Source organism: Carex rostrata, chromosome 10 (assembly GCF_964058835.1).
Source record: "Carex rostrata chromosome 10, lpCarRost1.2, whole genome shotgun sequence".
Classification (NCBI taxonomy): domain Eukaryota; kingdom Viridiplantae; phylum Streptophyta; class Magnoliopsida; order Poales; family Cyperaceae; genus Carex; species Carex rostrata.
Genome location: NC_135927.1, coordinates 9048536 through 9068235, shown reverse-complemented (window position 1 = coordinate 9068235; position 19700 = coordinate 9048536). Strand labels below are relative to the sequence as shown.

Sequence of the window (19700 nt, the reverse complement as noted above, 5' to 3'; positions counted from 1 at the left end):
TAAAAAATTTAAAGATCATACATGTATTGAACTGTCAAATTGTTCTACCATTGCATTTATTTTAACAAGGAAAGATGCAAAAAAAAAAAAAAAAACCAAATTTGTACCTTATATTTCCTTAAATTTTTTGTTCTTCATTTTATATCTATACCTTTGTTAATTTGTTGCGTATAAGTGACATACAATTGGTTCATTATAAAATTTATATTAGTAAATAAGATACATTTAATTCATCACAGAGTTTTTTTTTTCTTTCAATTAACAGATTTGTTGATATATGTTTTCGAAATGCCTAAGTATCGAGTACACGTGCATGGGGATTGATGTGCAGTGCCAGGTACTTGTTGGTTCACAACTTTTTATTAAATGCAAATTTTCATTCGGAGAAATAACAGCACAAGGTATATATATATATATATGGGATGAGCTACGCTGTTCCATGAAGTAAAATGAGTTGGTGTTTCACGCCGCCACATTTTTATTTTAAAAATGTAAACGACCGATCCGAACTGTTAGATGTGATCTCCATATTGAAATGTGCTTGCAGACCAAATTTTACATTTTTTGGAATTTGTTTACTATTTATTAAGCATTTTTTAAAATTGCTGATCCGATGGCCCAGAAAATTTTACTGTTTTTTTACTGTTCACAGCAAAACAGAAAATTTGAAAAATGCTTAATAAATAGTAAAAAAATTCAAAAAAATGTAAAATTTGGTCTCCAAGCACATTTCAATATGGAGATCACATCTAATGGTTCAGATCGGTCATTTGAATTTTCAAAATGAAAATACGACGTGGAGTACAAACGCATTTTACTCCATGGATCGAGTAGCGTATCCCTATATATATATATATATATAGAGAGAGAGAGAGAGAGAGAGAGAGAGAGAGACTAATGTGCATTCCAATGTATATGGGCCGAAATACGTATAGTCCAAATTCGACTTTTCAAAATTCAAACAGTCGATCCGAACCGTTCATCTTGTTCTCCATATTAATATGTGCTTGGAGACCAAATTTTACATTTTTCTGAATTTGTTTACTATTTATTAAGTATTTTATAAAATTAACTGTTGATCCAACAGTGACTTAACAAAATAGTAAAATCAGCAGTCACCGGTGAGATCGACGCATAACTGTATATAGTTCTCACATATAGTACCTTCTTGTGATATATTAATGGACATCTCCAGTTCGAACAACACTTGAGATATATAAGTGCATGTACATGAAAATGAACAAAAAATTTTAGGTAAAAGATAAAAGAAATCTAGAAGACCCATGAGTACGTACCAGAACCGAAGCAAACTCAAATAGTGATTGTCGATCTCAAACTCTCCCGACGCAACAGGACTCTCGACTTGATTCTCTAAATCTAAACAAAATATCCAACATATGTAAGTATAGAATAAATTTTTTAAATGATATTTAGCTAATCAAACTTAATTGTTTTCAATTGTTGCTTAAGTTTTCTAGAGTTAATTTTGAACAAGTAATTTTCTGAAATTCTCATTAGAAAAGTGTTTCCTAATTAACTATCGATCCTTACATCCTGTCACAAATAGATCAAGAAGATGACTTAAAAGTAATTATTCTGTCAAATTTCAGTCCCTGGCAGGGACCCAGTTTTAATATAGTTTCCAAAGGACTCAGTTTTAAAATAAATTTGTATATCAGTCCCTGGAACGTGACAGATAAGATTTTTCCTCACATAAAGGCCTCTCAAACCTGTTAGACTCAGAACGCAGAAAAGAGAATTACTTAACAATTTTGCAAATTTCTAAAATTACTAATCTATCATATAACTTCGAAAATTTCCTCGTTCAAAATAACTTTGTAAATTTCGTCACTCAACTTTGCAAATTTGTGATATATCTAAACAACATATTGCCAATCTGAATGGTATGGGTGCTAACCTATGATAGGAATACTTAAGTACAACTGGTTACTTATTGAAAGTCCATAGGCAACTGGTTACTTAATTAATTACAAGACAGTTCCTAACGCCTGAGAAGAATACTTGTTCTGCTTCTGCATTACAAAATAACACAAATTCATCCTATGCGACTAATCTAACTTAAAAAACAAGTGGTTTAATTTCTATAGTAGAACGCATTAATAGCTTCCTAGAGCATTCTCAGATATGCAGATCAACCCTTGTAAGTTTATTAATTATGAAATGTTTTCCTAATCTTTACTAACAAAAAACTTTAGTATATATATTTCACATTTAATTTGTTGCGATGATTTTGATGGACCTTTTATTCTTAATAGTTTACACACCAAAATATTAAAAACTTTTTTATTTGACTAAATAAGCACGATTCTAGAGTACTAATTAGTTGTAGGAAAGTACATATGCAGTAAAATCCATATATAAATTGATTTTCATTTTTTTTCTTAAGAGACATAGGAAAACGAATTGTTGATGCTTTAATTAGGAGGCATGGCGAAAACAGAAAATATGATAACTCCACAACAACTGCATATAATTAGGAGGCAATTGATTTGCGGGTGCAAACTGCAATCTAAAATAAAGAGAGGCTTAATTTTGTGGTTGCCACCTACTCCAAATAGATGAAAAAAATCATAATAGAGGTCGCTATAATCAATTAATGAAGAAATTATTACAAATACAAATATGACATGTAACAATTAATAGTACCTTTATAACCTACTAACAGATATGCATAAATGATCCTATATGCTCAGACAATCAAGCAATTATAGATAACAAAATAGAAAAATAAATAACGAAAACAATTACTGAACACAAGTATATGCAATTACTATACCACGCTATCATCTACCAAAGATATTCCAATGTAGCAGTAGTATAACCAATATGAGGTTCAAATGCCTCATGTCTTTTATGTCTTATTGTGTCTCATATTATATTTTTTTTATTTTCAAATTTCAAACTATCAATCTGAAACTCTTAACATAATCTTCATATTAAAATATGTTCGGAGACCAAATTTTATAAATTTTTTGGAACTTTTTTAATACTTTTTAACATAGATATGAAATCGATGTTTTTTGAACCATCCTAAAACAATAATTATATATCTATCTAAAAAATAGTAAAAAAATTCCAAATAAAACATATAATTTGATCTTCGAGCATATTTTAATATGGATATCATATTGAACGATTCAGATCGACATTTTAAACTTTAAAAATAGAGATATAGAATAGGAGACATGAAAGGCACAAAACATTTGAACCCTTCTCTACGAAAAATTAACCCTTAATTAAAATTGTCGATAAAATTAACCTTCGATATTCCATTGATTGTAGCACCAGTAGTACATGCATGCCAAGGACTTGTCTAGGGGTAAGTTGATTCAGAAGGGTTCAAATGTAAAAACAATGATTTTTATTCATTGATTCAGAAGATTCTGGACCATAAAAACAATGATTGTCTGGGGGTAGGTAGAAAATCATTGTTTAGGGTTTAGGGTAAAGATACATGAAGAAGTTAAAGAACAATTAAGTGCTAAATACCCTAAGAACAATTAATGAGCACAAAAATACCCTAAACCCTAAACCTGAACCCTAAATCTTCTACATTTATGGCACATGCAAAATCTTGTACTTTGGTGCTCCAATTAAGTGCTCATTGTGTATTTTTGTTAATTTCCTTTTTTAATTATTTGTAAATGTTAATTTCCTTTCAGATGGCTTAAAGTACTATTGAGTGACTAAAATATGACCTGAAATATTAATAGACGCAGGAGTCTTGGTTATTAAATTTTTTGATGAATTATAAGTGACCATCATGGATGATTATACATGAAGAAGAAATTACAAAAAGAAAAAAAGAAAAAAAAAAAGAGCAAAAAAACAGAGAAACAACACGGAAGTAAAGAGGAATCAAAGATGGGTGCAAGAAAAAAGTCCTGCGTTATCACTTCTCACAAGTTTTGCATTGAATAAGTGTTTCCAAAGTACAACAAAAAGAGATATTTTATTTCCAAAGAATAAAATTAAATGAGAAGGAGAGAAATAAATTAAAGGCACCTCTTTATAATTATTGTGAAAGGTTTAATTTCTCTAATCACAGCTAATTAACTATCAGTTACTGAAATTTCTCTCATCCTCCCAACAACTCTGTCAACAGCCACATCAAAGGCATCCATGAAATCAACCGACTGTACCTGGGATCCCTGTATACCAGTGTCGGTATCATCCTTATCACCTCGTCTCTCATCTCTCTTATCTCCTTTTCGCTGTACCGGAGCAACACCTCTTCCGCCCGCACCTGTCCATTTGTCACCTCATCTTCCCATATGTACACCGAGAAGCTCTCCAACTTGCTCGGAAAATGCCATTTATACTGAGTGTGGGCTGATTCGTTATGAAAAAACACGGGCACGCACCCGACTAACATCGAGTCGAATATCGACCGCCTCTCTCTCGTGTCACCAGGCGGCTGCAGGCAGAAATTGGACTGCATGAACAACCTCATCAGATTGCTTGGCGAGTTACACCCTACCCCTCCGATCTCGCACTCGTGCATATTGCATCGGCTCGACTCAGCACACTGATCTATCAAGTAATTGCGTACCATATCCGGATAGTCGGGCCTTCTCCCCCCGGCAAAGGAGAAGAGCCAAGGCCTTTTACTTGATCTCACCTTCTCTTGCCATTCCGCCACTTGGCTCATTCCTGATGGGTGAAAGTAGGTTGGATACGGTATGGCAAACTCGTTCTTGCCAACCAGCCGTCTTTCCACAGTGAGCACCGTAATGTTCTGCACCTCTGGAATCACCAAGAATTTGCTACCCCAAGCATACGATTCATCTAGTCCCCGTTGTAAGTTCCACGTGGAGCGGCCCGACACAAGGAAATTGTCTCGGCCTCCCTTGGCTGCCCACTCATGTCTCTGCTTCAGCCACTCGATCAGTTCCAAACCTAATTTGTCCCGCCTTGCTATTTCTGGTTCCCAAAGGAACCTGATCACATCGAGGCCGGGATAGAAGGGGACAAAGACAGCAGTAGCCAAGGAATAATCCTTGGTCAGGCAGTCGTACTGTTTCATGCGCTTGTGGAATATGGTGTCAAGTACCCATTGATTGGTCAGATACCATCCTGTATCTTGTAGCACCTCATCCACATCAGTGCCATTGAGCTCGGGCCCAAGACCGGAGTTAGTGAAGAAGGGGCACATCCAGGGAGAGAGGCTGCGGCAGTCCCGCAGTATGTCCTCATTGAACTTCTCCGGCAGGTCTTCGTAGACGTAAATGTAGCGATCGGCGCATGGGTCCACATAGGGTAGCGGCATTGTGGAAACTGAAGCTGAAGCAGAACCGAAAACACTGACAACGTAGACATGAGGAGAGCGACAGACGAGGAGAACAGTGGAAATGACCATGGAGACCCGTACCAGAAAGGGCCAGTAGTTGATGCCTAGAGGAAGTTTCATCTTGCAGCCTCCTACTTTTTCTCTCACAAAAACACCCATTTTAATTTATTTTTCTCTCTTGTTCATCCTAATATATAGGTATCATATGAAGATTCTGTCACGAAATATCAAAGAACACAAAACTCCCAAAGAACACCCTTCCCACCCTGATTTTATTTAATCAAAGAAAACTGTTACAGAATTTTTTCTTTCTTACTTACATTGATACATAGTCCTCCTTTTATTATCCTCTGCGCCTCTATCTAGTTAGGAAAGCAAAATATTATAATTCATTACAATTCCCTATTTAGATTATTACAGATTCTAATATTATGATTCTAATCAATTATGATTGATAGTGTTTGCCTTATTTTTCTTCAACTTTCCTTCTCTGTCTGATACTGGATTTGTACCAGATACTTGCTTGATTTGTGTCAGCCTTCTATTGATGCGCATCAGCTTGTCTATTCAACACTCCCCCTCAAGTTGGTGCGTAAATATCTATCATTCCTAGCCTTTCAATTGAATCATTAAATATTTTGTATGACACGGGTTTTGTTAGTACATCGGCGAGTTGCTGGTTTGACCGTACAAAAGGTAACGATATAATTTTAGCATCTAATTTTTCCTTGATGAAGTGTCTATCAACTTCTACGTGTTTTGTTCTGTCATGTTGCACTGGATTGTGAGCTATATCTATGGCAGCTTTATTATCACATAGCAACCTCATTTCAGATTGTGGTTCAAAACCTAATTCCGTTAAAAATTTCTTTAGCCATAATAGTTCACAAATTGCTTTTACCATTCCTCTGTATTCTGATTTAGCACTAGAGAGAGTAACAACATTTTGTTTTTTACTCTTCCATGTTACCAAGTTTCCTCCCAGAAAAGTGAAGTACCCTGCAGTTGACTTTCGATCCATTACACACCCTGCCCAATCTGCATCACTATACGCCATAACTTGTAGATGAGAATTTTTCCTGAAAACAATACCTCTTCCTGCCGTACCCTTCAAATATCTAATGATTCTCATCACTGCCTCCAAATGTTCCTCCTTTGGAGAATGCATAAATTGGCTAATGATACTTACAGCATAAGCAATATCAGGTCTTGTGTGTGACAGATAAATAAGTTTCCCAACTAATCTTTGGTATCTTTCTATGTTAGTAGGAGTGTGGTCAGAGTAGGCATTTAGTTTCAGATTCGGAACTGTTGGAGTGTCTACAGGTTTACATTCTAACATTCCCACTTCAGTCAAGAGGTCTAGTATATATTTTCTTTGGGATAAATAAATACCTTCCTTATTCCGGGATACTTCTATACCTAAGAAATATTTCAAACCACCTAGGTTTTTCATCTCAAATTCCTTGGACAATTTATCCTCTAAGTTTTGTATTTCAATTTTATCATCACCTGTTATGATCATGTCATCTACATAGATGATTAAGACAGCAATTTTACCTTGATTCTTCTTAAAGAACATAGTGTGATCAGAGTCGCTTTGTGTATATCCGTATCCTTTCATGGCTCTACAAAAACGTCCAAACCAGGCCCTGGGTGATTGTTTCAAACCATAGAGTGCCTTTTTTAACCTGCAAACCTTGTTTGTATCGGTTGGTGTCTGGTAGCCCGGTGGTATTTCCATATATATTTCTTCTTCTAATTCTCCATGCAAGAAAGTGTTCTTTACGTCAAATTGATGCAGTGGCCAATCCAGATTAGCTGCAAGAGATAAAATAACTCTAACAGAATTTAATTTAGCAACTGGTGAGAAGGTTTCTTGAAAATCGATCCCATAAGTCTGAGTATAGCCTTTAGCTACTAATCTTGCCTTGTACCTTTCAATTTTTCCTTTTGCATCATACTTCACTGTATATACCCATTTACATCCTACTGGTTTCTTTCCAACAGGTAAATTGGTTATTTCCCAAGTTTCATTTTTTATCAATGCCTCCATTTCTACATTCATTGCATTAACCCATTTCGGATCTTTTTCAGTTTCTTCTATCTTTTCTGGTACGACTACTGATGATATTTGGTTTACAAAGCCTTTTAGTGGTTCAGTCAAATGACTTGTGGTGGTATATTTTTTCTATTGGATATGTTTCTTTACTCGTACCATCCTCTGGTACATACCTTTTCGGGGGTTGTCCCCTATTACTTCTTGGTGGTAATTTAAATCTTGTTGTGAGAGAACTTACCTCAGGATTATTCCCAAGAGATTCAGGCCGGTGTGGTACATCTTCGGATTGTATTACCCCTTCAGTAGTATCACAATTTTCCAAGGCTTCTGTCATTTCTGTAGGAGGTTCTGAGTTTGAAGCAGAATTTGATTGTTCAGCATCAGGATTCGGGTGTATCTCCATCAGATGGTGCGGATCACATTCTGATCTAAAATTCGGGTTTTGACTTTGATTCAAATTTGGATTTTCAAATTCGGGTGCTAAATGTGTTAATTCGGGTGCTAAGTCTGTTAAAAAATCCAATTCCTCTTGTATACCATTCTCCCCCTGAATTGGAGTTTTAAAGGCTTTATAAAAAAACTCATGTTCCAGGAAAATCACATCCATTGAAATATATAATTTTTGTGTAGCAGGATTATAGCACTTGTAACCCTTTTTATTCGGTCCAAATCCCAAAAACACACATTTTTCTGCACGTGATTCTAGTTTGGAGCGAAATTTTTTTTGAAGATGAACATAAACTGTACAGCCGAAAATTTTTGGGGTTAGGTTGAGTACAGAAGGGAGTGGAATTTTTTCAGAAAAAACTTGTAGAGGTGTTTTGAAATCATTTACCCGAGTTGGAGTTCGATTCATTAGATATATAGCAAATGACATAGCATTATCCCAAAAAATACTAGGCACACTACTTTCAATTAGGAGAGCCCGAGTGATTTCAAGAATATGCCTATTTTTCCGTTCGGCAACTCCATTTTGTTGAGGTGTCCCTACACACGATGTTTCATGTACTATTCCTTCGTTTTGAAATATTTTTTGTAAGTCATAATTTACATATTCAGTTCCATTGTCACTTCGTATGACTTTAATGGTTTTTTCAAATTGTGTTTTGACCATGGTTATAAATTCTTTAAACACCCTTTTAACCTCATCTTTGGTTTTTAACAAATACATCCATGTCATTCTTGAGCAATCGTCGGTAAAAATTAAATACCATCTAAAACCATATTTGGACACTACTGGAGATGGTCCCCACACATCGGTATGTATTAAATCAAAAGGAACAGATTTTTTATTGTCATTTGCTAAATAAGTCGATCGATGGCTTTTTGCCTTGATACAAGTTTCACACACAAGATTTTCATGATTACAACCAATAAAAAATTGAGGAAATAATTTTTTCATATACCCAAAAGATGGATGTCCCAATCTCTTATGCCATAACCAAATTATTTTTTCCTGTTCCGTAGAGTCGACACTTATTAGAGAATTTCCAGTCTTCTCGTTATCCAGGTAATACAATCCTCCTCTTTTAGTACCACGGCCCAAAATCTCCTTGGTGTGAATATCCTGGAATATGCAATGATCAGAAAACATAAGCATCACACAATTTAGATCTTTAGTTAGTTGTCCAATTGAAATGAGTTTTGTTGACAGAGATGGGACTACTAAAGTATTGTGAAGGGTCAACGTTGGAGACAGTACCACATCTCCAGCCCCACTAACTGGGTAGCAAATACCATTTGCATTAAATATGCCACTTTTTTCCGGGTATCTAGTGTTTATAAGGTCCATTTCAGAGTTTGTCATATGGTCTGTAGCCCCCGAGTCTAACACCCATTCCTCCCTTTTTGAAAGATTATAGACAACATTAGAGTTACCTGTTTCAGCCGAGTCATCTGTTTTACCTGTGGTTGGAAAAAAAGAATTGCTACCATGTCCTACTGCATGAAGTCCCTTGGCTTGAGGACCTGTTGGTTCGGATGAACTGCTGGGAGCAGTTTGAGTTCGGGCACCAGCTGCACCTTGATTGGTTGCATCTGACCACTGACTTGGTTGAGCCCCTAGTTGCATCGAATTCATGCCATTGTTTTTCAGCTGCTGTGGCCCCCCATCAGCTTGTGCCACGGCTACCCGGCCTCTTCCTTGCCCGGTGTGCTTCCCTTTACGCTTGTCCTTGTACCAATCAGGATATCCTACGAGCTGAAAGCATTGGTCTTTGGTGTGTCTTGTTTGGCCACAGTAAGTGCATTTCAAACCCGATTTATCCACATAAGGTGAAAATTTATTCGAGTTATAATTTGTCTCAAAGTTCCTCTGCCCTTTGGAAACCATAGCTACTGAACTTTGGACTTCTCCTTCATACCCTTTTCTCATAATCTCCTGCCTAGTAGCTTCCTTTCTCACCCTAACAAAAGCTTGCTCAAGAGTTGGAAATGGGGTCATTTGTAAAACATTTGCACGCTCATTATCGAGCTTATCATCAAGGCCATCCAAAAATGAATACACTCGGGATTCTTGGGTACATTTATCAAATTTTTCAATGTCTATGGCACAAACCATAGGGTTAGGGTGACGGAAATCGATTTCCAACCATATGTCTTGTAATTCATTGTAATACTCTTCTACAGGTCTACCCTCTTGTTTAATCTTATTTACCCGTTTATTTAACTCGAATACCTGAGTAGTGTCGCTTCCATCATAGAAGGTGGTGGCTATTGCATCCCATACCTCCTTGGCGGTTGGATATCGAAGGAATTTGCCGTAGAGGTTGGTATCGAGAGAGTTGCATATCCAGCCCTTCACCACCGTATCTTCAATATCCCACCGGTTGAACAACGGGTCAGTGGCTGTCGGAGGAGAGTCTGTTATGTGCTTCAGTTTTTCACGAGCTTTGAGGTACATTCTTACAGCTTGTGACCATAGGGAATAATTTTTTCCATCTAGTTTAATGGGAACGATATTAGGATGTAGGGTTGTTTCAGAGTGGTTAGGTTGCGGTGGTGGTGTAGGTGTTTGAGAGGTTTGCTGCATAGTTATCAATTGGTTTTGTTGTAGAGTTAGGAGCTGGGTTAATTTTTCAATCAAGGTTGCGGTTTCAGAAACGTTTTCAGAGATACCCGACATGGTGGCAGAATTACAGCCTCCTATAATGTCGAGATATATCTACTTCTCTTCACTCAATAACCAGGTTAATCCCGGTGCTCTGATACCATGTCACGAAATATCAAAGAACACAAAACTCCCAAAGAACACCCTTCCCACCCTGATTTTATTTAATCAAAGAAAACTGTTACAGAATTTTTTTTTTCTTACTTACATTGATACATAGTCCTCCTTTTATTATCCTCTGCGCCTCTATCTAGTTAGGAAAGCAAAATATTATAATTCATTACAATTCCCTATTTAGATTATTACAGATTCTAATATTATGATTCTAATCAATTATGATTGATAGTGTTTGCCTTCTTTTTCTTCAACTTTCCTTCTCTGTCTGATACTGGATTTGTACCAGATACTTGCTTGATTTGTGTCAGCCTTCTATTGATGCGCATCAGCTTGTCTATTCAACAGATTCCTAATATATATTGCTAACTGATGGATGCATGGCTACGGTTCGTTTCTACCATCATTTTTTTTTTTGAAGGACAGTGAGAATTAACACTGTCAATTTCATTGATTAAAAAAGTTATTTACAAAGTTCACATCTAACTGTAATTATTTATTTACAACACGTTTCTACCATTATTTAATCATCATTAATTATACCATCTTGCTTATGAAATTAGAAACATAGATGGCGATGACATCTCTCTTCAAAATCATGTGCATTGAGATTCTAATAGTTCTGCCATATTAATCGGTGGCCTTGATACTACCAAATATATATATATATTTTTTTAAAAACAATCGGCTTGGATCATGTAAGGTGAATGGACTTATTAGCACTAAGAACTTCGTATCATTTAAAGCTACCTTCATCCTGAGTGTGAGGCACTTCTTTTCCATTGATCTAAGCATGTTTTCAAGCTCTTCCATTTCGTCTTATTTCTTTTTTGAAGATATGTTGATAGAAATTTATCACAATTGTACCAAATTTTACAAACATTATTCCACAAGTGAAAGTATTAGACAACCGTGTGTGATATGGAGTAAGAGGGCGCTGATTTTGTTTCGCAAAAAAATCATACCCGGTTTTTTAAATTAATTAATACTGATCTAAGTTGTCATAATTTACAATATCATGTGGATATGTAATCCAAACACAGAGAACTTGTGATATGTTGTGGTTTGTGGAACGTTTATATATATATGTTGACATCCATCCTGTGTAATAGTTATTTGTTGTTTACTTCTGCTAGCATATTTTAGTTTAATCATTTATAAAATAGAAAATAAAAGAAGCAATAGACTTTCCTGTTTATTCATTCTTCCATTTAATTTTCATTAATTCTTGTAAGCTAGTTACTTTTTCTTTGTGAACTTCAGGATTATATAATTTACAAGGAGATTTTACTAAACAAATGTTATTCATTAATAGCTGTTGAACTCTACAATTTTTGTGGTTATTTCGTTGGGTTAATATCTTTCTGTTTTTGTTGAGAAAAAGTCCATTAGATTCTTAGACAACATTACAAGAAGAATTAGATAGCGTGTAACAAACTATTGCTCTTTCAATTTTTTTTTTTTTAAATCCCACTCTTTAAATTATCATATCTCTATATGATAGAATATTAATTATTGACATGTGTGGTATGAATTTGTTTCATGGAGTTTAAAATTCTATAATTAGCATAGCCAACTAGATGTCAAATTTTATTTTAATTCAGGTACCGATCAACTCCTAAAAGTAGTGGATAAGCACCAATTATTATTTTTAGCTACATAATTAATTGTATATTTGTGTCGTGATATCAACTTATATATGAAAATTGTCAATGAATTTCATGGAGTTCATAGCATGGGCTGCATATCTAGTTTTCAAAATACTACAAATCTGCAATTAATTTGATGTAATTTATTGGGTGTCCCACATATCATTGGAAGAGAGGAAAAGATTGAGCCATGTAATTTGCTGGTGTAAGAATGCTGTTTAGATCTTAAATGTAATTCTGAACTAAATTGCTTTAGGATTATTTTTATACTCGTTATATATTTCTCATGTGTATATATATCCTACAATTATTGTTTCCAGCAAAGCTGTTTGCTTGTGTTATTAACTTGTGTGGTTATCCACGCAAGCTAGATTGCTAATTCGAGAAAACTACTCATTATCTGCAATACAACTTTGATCTAATCTGTAATAATCTATAATTAACACCACGTAAATCAGAGGCAAACATAGAATTTCTGTCAGGGAGGGGTAGGAATTGGGTAAAAATAGATTATCGGGTTCAAATGTATTAACTAATCAGGTATTAGATAAAAAACAATCAACATAATAAGAAACAATAAAAGTAACTCTTACATAATAAAAAAACAACAAAATAATATCATTTTACATATTAAAAAATAACAAAGTTGGTCAGGACCCATAAATTTTTATAGAATTTATATAAAAACAACAAAGTTTCTAATTAACAGTGCTTTTGGACTGACCTGTCAGGTTTTCCAGTTCCAGAGAGGAGCAAATCAATTTCCATAAAAGAGCAAAAAACCCGTATTTTTCCATTGAATTCCAAATCCAGAGGAGGCAGCTGCCCCTCCCCCCTGGCTTAATTTGTGTGGGTCCGCCCCTGATGTAAAGGACATTTCATGTAATGCTGCACATCTTAGCTAGTGATATCAAAGCATTGCAGTTTTCTTTTAACTGCAAAATTCCTTAGATTTGGTATACTATGTATTAATTTAGATGAACAAATGCTATCCACTGTTAAATGATAATTTCCACACTTTACTCCTTTGTCTAGCGTTTGATTAGTTCTAAATGTTATTTGGACAACAATTAATTAAAGGTACATTCCATCACAATTATAACTAAACACAAAAGCAGTTTTTATGTTTATCAAATCGTCTATTTTAGTATAATTTGATATAGGCTACACCTGTAGTACTTCTAAATATCTCGGTGACATTTGAACATGATGAGTTGTGGCGCAAACTAATTAAATAAACATTGTTCTTATTGTAATTGATTGCATTTTAATTTACACTATGCAAATGTGATTACTCCAGTTGTTTGATATTTGCCCAATTGGTTTATTTAAATTTGTACAGATAATATTTTTATAACACTTCAACTATTTTGGTGATGTTAGGACGTGGCACGAACTAATAGAAGTTTTTTTTTTTTTTTTTTTTTTTAAATTGCTTCGTAATGGCTACCAAATTTGGATCATCTGATTCAATTGTACTCAGTCCGGTAACTTTTTTTTTTTGAAGGTTAGCATTAAGAGCCGGCTAACGATTTTGTATTAATAAAAAAGTTTTTTACAAAGCCCAGGGGTACCTGGCTTAACCTCTATTAATCCCTTGGATTTATTCTATATACAAATTAAAAGTATTGACTACCTCAGATCCAAGATCACTGGCCCCCTTCACATCTAACTATCCTAGCTCATCCATAGTTGGATATCCAAGGACGTCTCCTGAATAAGGACTTGAGTGGTTCTTTTAATGTTTGAGAAATAGCGTCTGTTCCTCTCCATCCACAATCCCCAACATCCTGCAGCGATTATCGTATCCCAAGTCGGACCTATTGCGGGACTCAAGGCTCTTCCTTCTTCCCACCAGATCCTTTGTAAACTCCTATTACCACTGTCCGGATATCTGAGATTGTAAGACCCTAGCAATCCTCTCCAGAAATTTTCCGAGTACATACACGACCACAGGAGGTGCTGTATTTTTTCCAATTCCCGGCTTAGGCACAGGTGGCATCCCGGTATCACTGTACACCCCCTCCTTGTTAGTAGGTTCTGTGTTAGAATTTTTTTCCTTAATAATAGCCAGAAGAATATCCTGACCTTAGACAGTGCTTTGATCTTCCATAGCCTTTTCCAAAAGACATCCTGAACACCCGGATTATGTAGTATTTGATACACCGATGCGGCTGTGAAGAATCCCTTGCTGGACAGATTCCACACCTGCAACCCTGAGTTTGGATCAACGGATGTAGCTGCACTGCATATTTCCGTTAGGTTGGCTAGGGACCTTAGAAAGAAGGAGAGACCCTCAGGCTGTTGAATCTGTGTCAGGTCCGTAGATCCATAAAGTTTCAGTACCGTCTCGAACCAATGTCCATTTAATTCTTGCTTTGCTTTCCATAGCCATTTTACTAGCAAAGCCTCATTTTGTATCCGGATGTTTATAACACCCAGTCCGGTAACTTGAGGGATGTGAATTCTACCAAGTTTACAGTAAATAAATTTGTTTACAATATCATTAATTGTTCAACCTCTCAAAACTAAGAACTCAGTAAAGAACTAATAGAAGTCAATATTTATCTATCCTTTAATTCAAACCTTTGTTATTCGTACCAAATTATTCATCACATAAGAAAAATGATAATTGCATTGCATGTACAAAGCATAGTTTACCTTCTGATGTTCTATCAACTGATTACTGTTTAAACTCATGCATTGACAAACCCACAATGAAGCACATGCTATTCCCAGTAATTCTATATATTTTGGTGATATTTCGACACTATATGTACCACAAACATATTAAGAAAATGCCTGGTTCTGATCTTTAACTTCTTGTACACAGAGAAATTTATGCATTGTTCCAGTCTAGACTATTATGCCTGCATTTCTAGTTGCATATGCCTATAGCAATTCTTGATCATAGACTAAAGTGATGCAGAGTCGATGTTAGGCAACATGTTAGCTAGAAGAAATAATCCATCAAAATAGCTAAGTGATCAATGCAGTTAACATTACAAACCATGAATTGTGCAAAAATAGTTTAAACACTTGATGGCAGCACTCCAGGAAACTGAGGAAAGCCCATCAAAAACTGAATTCTGCAGTTGTTAAACATTTAATATAAGTTCCTCTTTAGTATTTAAATAGCAAAACAACTTTTTAAAAAAAGAGAAGTTATCCCACCCCCGAAAGCCTCCAAAACATGTTCCTCTTAAGAAAAAAAGGTCCCAAAGACATATTTGAAGCATTTCATCCATATAATCTTTCTATTTTAGAAATGATCATAGTATTAAAATGGTACTGCATATTTGTTTGTGCAAGTGAATATGTAAGAATCTTAGAGGTTATGACAAACCGAATGGTAGCTATTTCTTGTTGAGAAATAGAACAGCAAACAATATTAATTGGCACCAAAAGGAATATCACTATCATCTAATAAGAGTTTGCAAAATGTTAGTATTTTAATATAAACTTGACAAGAATATGATCAACTGCTATTAATAATTTAATATATTCATTGTGTGCTTATGCACTCACCAAAACAGAGTTGTCAAAAAAAAAATTGTGTGAACAATTAACCAGATCATATTGTTTATTGGAAGTGTGTACTACCCTAAAATTCAATTAGCAAGAACACCCCAACAAAAAAGTGCCATACATATTCTCATATGCCCCTTTATTACAAGAACAAGCATCTCATATGTCCCTCTTAATAAGGGAAACATAACACATATCCTCTTTTACATCTTTAAAAGAACCCAAGTTAATTTCGTTTTCTTCCTCAGACATGCATTGATATACAGGGATATACAGGGAAAAGAATGTTATAAAGGAAAGGTATATTCAACCATGTTAATGTTATATTATATGCAGGATACTGGTATGTACTGTTTATGTTGTATGTAGTACCTTTTTCGGGTACTTTCATTCAGTATAGTTTGGCTTTAATAAAAGTCGGTGGATCTTTCCACTACTATTAAAAGAAAATGTTATATTATATGCCCGATTATGCTCTTTTGAGGGGCATGGCCACACCCCTATAACAAAAGATACAATTGAGCTACCTAAACAAATAAGGATAAAGGAAGAAATTGAAAAACCTTCTAGTGATTGAGCCAGACTCCAGAGGCAGTGCATGCCTTCTTTATTTCCTCAATACGCTTGCGAGTAAGTGAGGAATTGTGGTCTCTGTCTTTGATATATAGATAAACCATGAAAATTTTTTAGTTTCTCATTGACCTCATGCTCACATAAAACAATGAAATACATACAGATAAATAGATCATAAAAGTATTGATCTGTAACATAATCATATCTTAGATTCGAGCGAGCTGCAGGAAGTTCATAGCTAGAGAGCATCATATACGTCCTTCATTCTATTAATCTCGGCAATAACTGTTGCTGTCAGCCCTGAGAAAAAATTGAATTACTTATCAGAGGGATTTAGGGTTTAAAGTTGCTAAACCCTAAACCATCATCTTTAAAATTCTGGTCCATTTTAATGAAAAATAGAGGTTGTGGCAGAGGCGAATGTAAGTGCATCAAATGGGGGTCAATTGACCCCCATTTCATAGTTTTTTAAATTGGGGACTTATAACAATTTATATTATTTTTTTTTCAAAAGATGAGAAGCTTCACATTATTGACCCCCATTATTCAATATTCTGCCTCCGCCCCTGGATTGTGGTAACTCGTGGCACCGGCACCCTAAACCCTAAATCACAGAAAATGCACTGCTGAAAAAGTTGGTAGGGAAATGAAGTTTATACAAATCACATACAAAATATATAGTTTACATACCACGCCTCATTTTGACAATTCCTTTGAAGACATTTACATTGTTATAGCACAATGCTAGCTACTGTGCCATTGCCATGGCCTGAAAGAACAATTTACAGAGAAAACATAAGAAATAAAAGATTAAAAAAAAAAAAAAGACATTTAAAAACTATGAGGCAGAAAAAAGTGAAGTGATGCCAACAAGGATGGTTTAGACACTAATACATCATACTTCAGTAACAAAGAAAAATAGATGATGGTTCCGGTGCCCCGAGTTATTACCACACAACCTCTATTTTTCATTAAAATGGGCTAGCTATTATATTGAACATATAATTTATAATGGGCTAGCATCCATATTTACTAGCTATTGCACATATAAAAAAAACTATGAATTTAAAAACAACACATATCAAAACACTATATTTATCAATATAAACAACATTTACAATTAAATTACCAAATAAAATATTATCTTACAGTACAACCAATTTACAGTCTACAAAAAAAAATAACAAAAACGCTAAGGAGTTTTATCATTTTTGAAACTGAATCAGAGTGAAGAAAGCGTCCAAATAAAAAAATTGAAGTATATGAAACAGTAACTGATAACAGCAAACAGTGAGCATTTTTTATTTCTTGGAATGGGGTTCTACTAAAACTAAACAATGAATCATGCATAATATAAATAGATTTTGGGAGCTAAGTCAGGGAATAAACTCAAAATAAAAAATAATATTTGTTTATATCTTAGAAAAATTTATACTCACTCTTCAGCAATAAACACTTCTTCAATTTATAGATAAACTTATTGATCAATTTCAGAATTTAGAGTATGTTTCATTCTGTAATAAGTCCAAGAAAAGTGACTAACAAGAAAATTTGCAAAAATCTCAAACAAGAGCCTACAAGTATTGAGCATCCTTTTATTTTATTTTTCATTATGTTATGAAATAGGAAGCATCAGTTTTATTAAACATATACTTAGATCAAAGAAAGGAAGAATTACTGCTAAAACAGGAAACATTTAAAAAAAAAAAAAAAACTCAAGGTACTTTTATTTTCAAAGATCTGTCAAGGTCTTTTAATTTAGTGTATTTCCTCATTAAAACCCCCCAAGTTTCTTTTAACAATGTTTTTATATTAATTATCAAAGAAATGCTCAAGCAAGAGGAAAAAAAAAATGATCTCATGCAACATAATCAACAAAAGAAGAAAAGCATCACAAATGAGAGGAAACAAAATGCAATTAATTAAGATGAAACATGAACAAATTCATTCTTTTCTCTATGCAATACATCAATCTACTAATATACAAGCTCTGGGAACAATTGGTCACAGTTTCCCTTGGCCAACACTCGGTTTGAGCTTGTTTTGAACAGAGGGAACCAACTGATTTATTTTCTTTTCTATGAACTCCTATAACTGCTTTTGATTTCATCACCCCGGCTGGATTTGTTTGCTGACTTGTCAATTGGCTTAATTGCCTTCTTTGACCATTCCCTTTTCCTACTGGAGAAGTGTCGCCAATGGAGAGAGAGGGAGGAGAGAAAGAAGGAAGCAGTATACTGACAGGCGGGACCCTTTGAACAGAGAAAAGAGGGGTGGAGAGCGTCCGTTGTTCTTATTGGTTGGTTGCCATGGGACCCGTTTGTCGGGTTTAATGAGACTATGAGAGACAAAGCTTCAACGGAAAATCGTTTAAATTGGATGCGCTGGGTGTACAATGCCAACAGGTCTTTGTTGCTGTCAACAGGGCCCACCATTCAGGTGCAGTGCTAAAGGCCGGTGGCTTTCTCTTCCCCTGTATCAACTGAGCTCAGGGACCCTTATACTGTCTCAGTTCTCTCCTTTATTCTTCATCCTTTATATTCCGATTAGGGCTGCACAAAAAATTCGTATTTCGTGATTTGATTCGAGTTTGATTCGAAAAAGTTCGTACAAAATTCATTTCGAAATAGTTCGAAATTAATTCAAACCAAATTCAAACTGGACCTGGTTCGTTCGAAATATGTTCGCGAACTATTATAGTTCGAATCTCAAAGTAATGTGAACCGTTGATTTCCGCTGATGACTTAAAAGTTAAAACATAAGACTGCACAGCCATAAATCATAACTCGTAAGTCATAATTCTCGCTCTCAGTTCTAAAATCCTAAACGACTTTTACTTCTCGGTTTCAACAACTATGATCACTATTCCTTATCGTAAAAAAAATCGTAAAAAATTCGAAATTGAGTTCGTAAAAAATTCAATTCGAAATTAATTCAAACCAAACTTAATTCGAAATTAATTCAAACCAAACTCAAACTGGCATAATTTCGATTCGTTTGCAGCCCTAATTCCGATTGTTTTTTTTTTCTTTTTCGAGACTTTTTGTTTCTGATTTTTCTTCCCGCTTTCAAGCGTTCATAAGTACTGGACATCTCCATAATGTGTTTTATATACATCTCTTTATGTTTCTTTTTCTTTTTCTTTTTCTTTTTCTTTTTTTAGGGGTCAACAAAAATAAATATATTAATAAAATTAAAAAGGTGTTAGACATATATATGATATCAATGACCTATCATGATATTCTATGCACACAAGATAAAAATTATTACATTGTGTTTTGTTATAGGGGTTGGTGTCATGAGAAAATTTAGGTTGTCTTTCTGGAGGCACTTATCAGATAATTTATTGAGCCA

The 19700-nt window shown here is 34.8% G+C and overlaps 2 protein-coding genes across 2 annotated transcripts; both read right to left on the bottom strand.

Annotated features, from left to right (window-relative positions):
- Window positions 1–4099: 4099 nt before the first annotated feature.
- LOC144560259 (xyloglucan galactosyltransferase KATAMARI1 homolog) lies at window positions 4100–5470 on the bottom strand. The gene has a single exon (XM_078309423.1). The coding sequence runs from the start codon at window positions 5468–5470 to the stop codon at window positions 4100–4102; it is 1371 nt and encodes a 456-aa protein (XP_078165549.1).
- A 421-nt stretch (window positions 5471–5891) lies between these two features.
- On the bottom strand, window positions 5892–10497 carry LOC144560258 (uncharacterized). Its single transcript, XM_078309422.1, has 4 exons — window positions 9076–10497; window positions 8780–8940; window positions 7530–7801; window positions 5892–7435 (listed from the first exon to the last, which is right to left on the bottom strand). Exons 1-4 carry the CDS (start codon window positions 10495–10497, stop codon window positions 5892–5894), a joined length of 3399 nt encoding a protein of 1132 aa, XP_078165548.1.
- Between the last annotated feature and the right edge of the window lie 9203 nt (window positions 10498–19700).

Excerpts from the sequence above, each read along its gene's own strand:
- LOC144560259 (XM_078309423.1), bottom strand. The coding sequence starts at position 5,470 with ATGGGTGTTTTTGTGAGAGAAAAAGTAGGAGGCTGCAAGATGAAACTT.
- LOC144560258 (XM_078309422.1), bottom strand. The coding sequence starts at position 10,497 with ATGTCGGGTATCTCTGAAAACGTTTCTGAAACCGCAACCTTGATTGAA. Across the intron at positions 7,802-8,779 it reads TTGGGACATCCATCTTTTGG|ATCAGAATGTGATCCGCACC; the intron begins GTATATGAAAAA and ends CCCGAATTTTAG. Across the intron at positions 7,436-7,529 it reads AAGGTATGTACCAGAGGATG|TAGTCGTACCAGAAAAGATA; the intron begins GTACGAGTAAAG and ends AAATATCATCAG.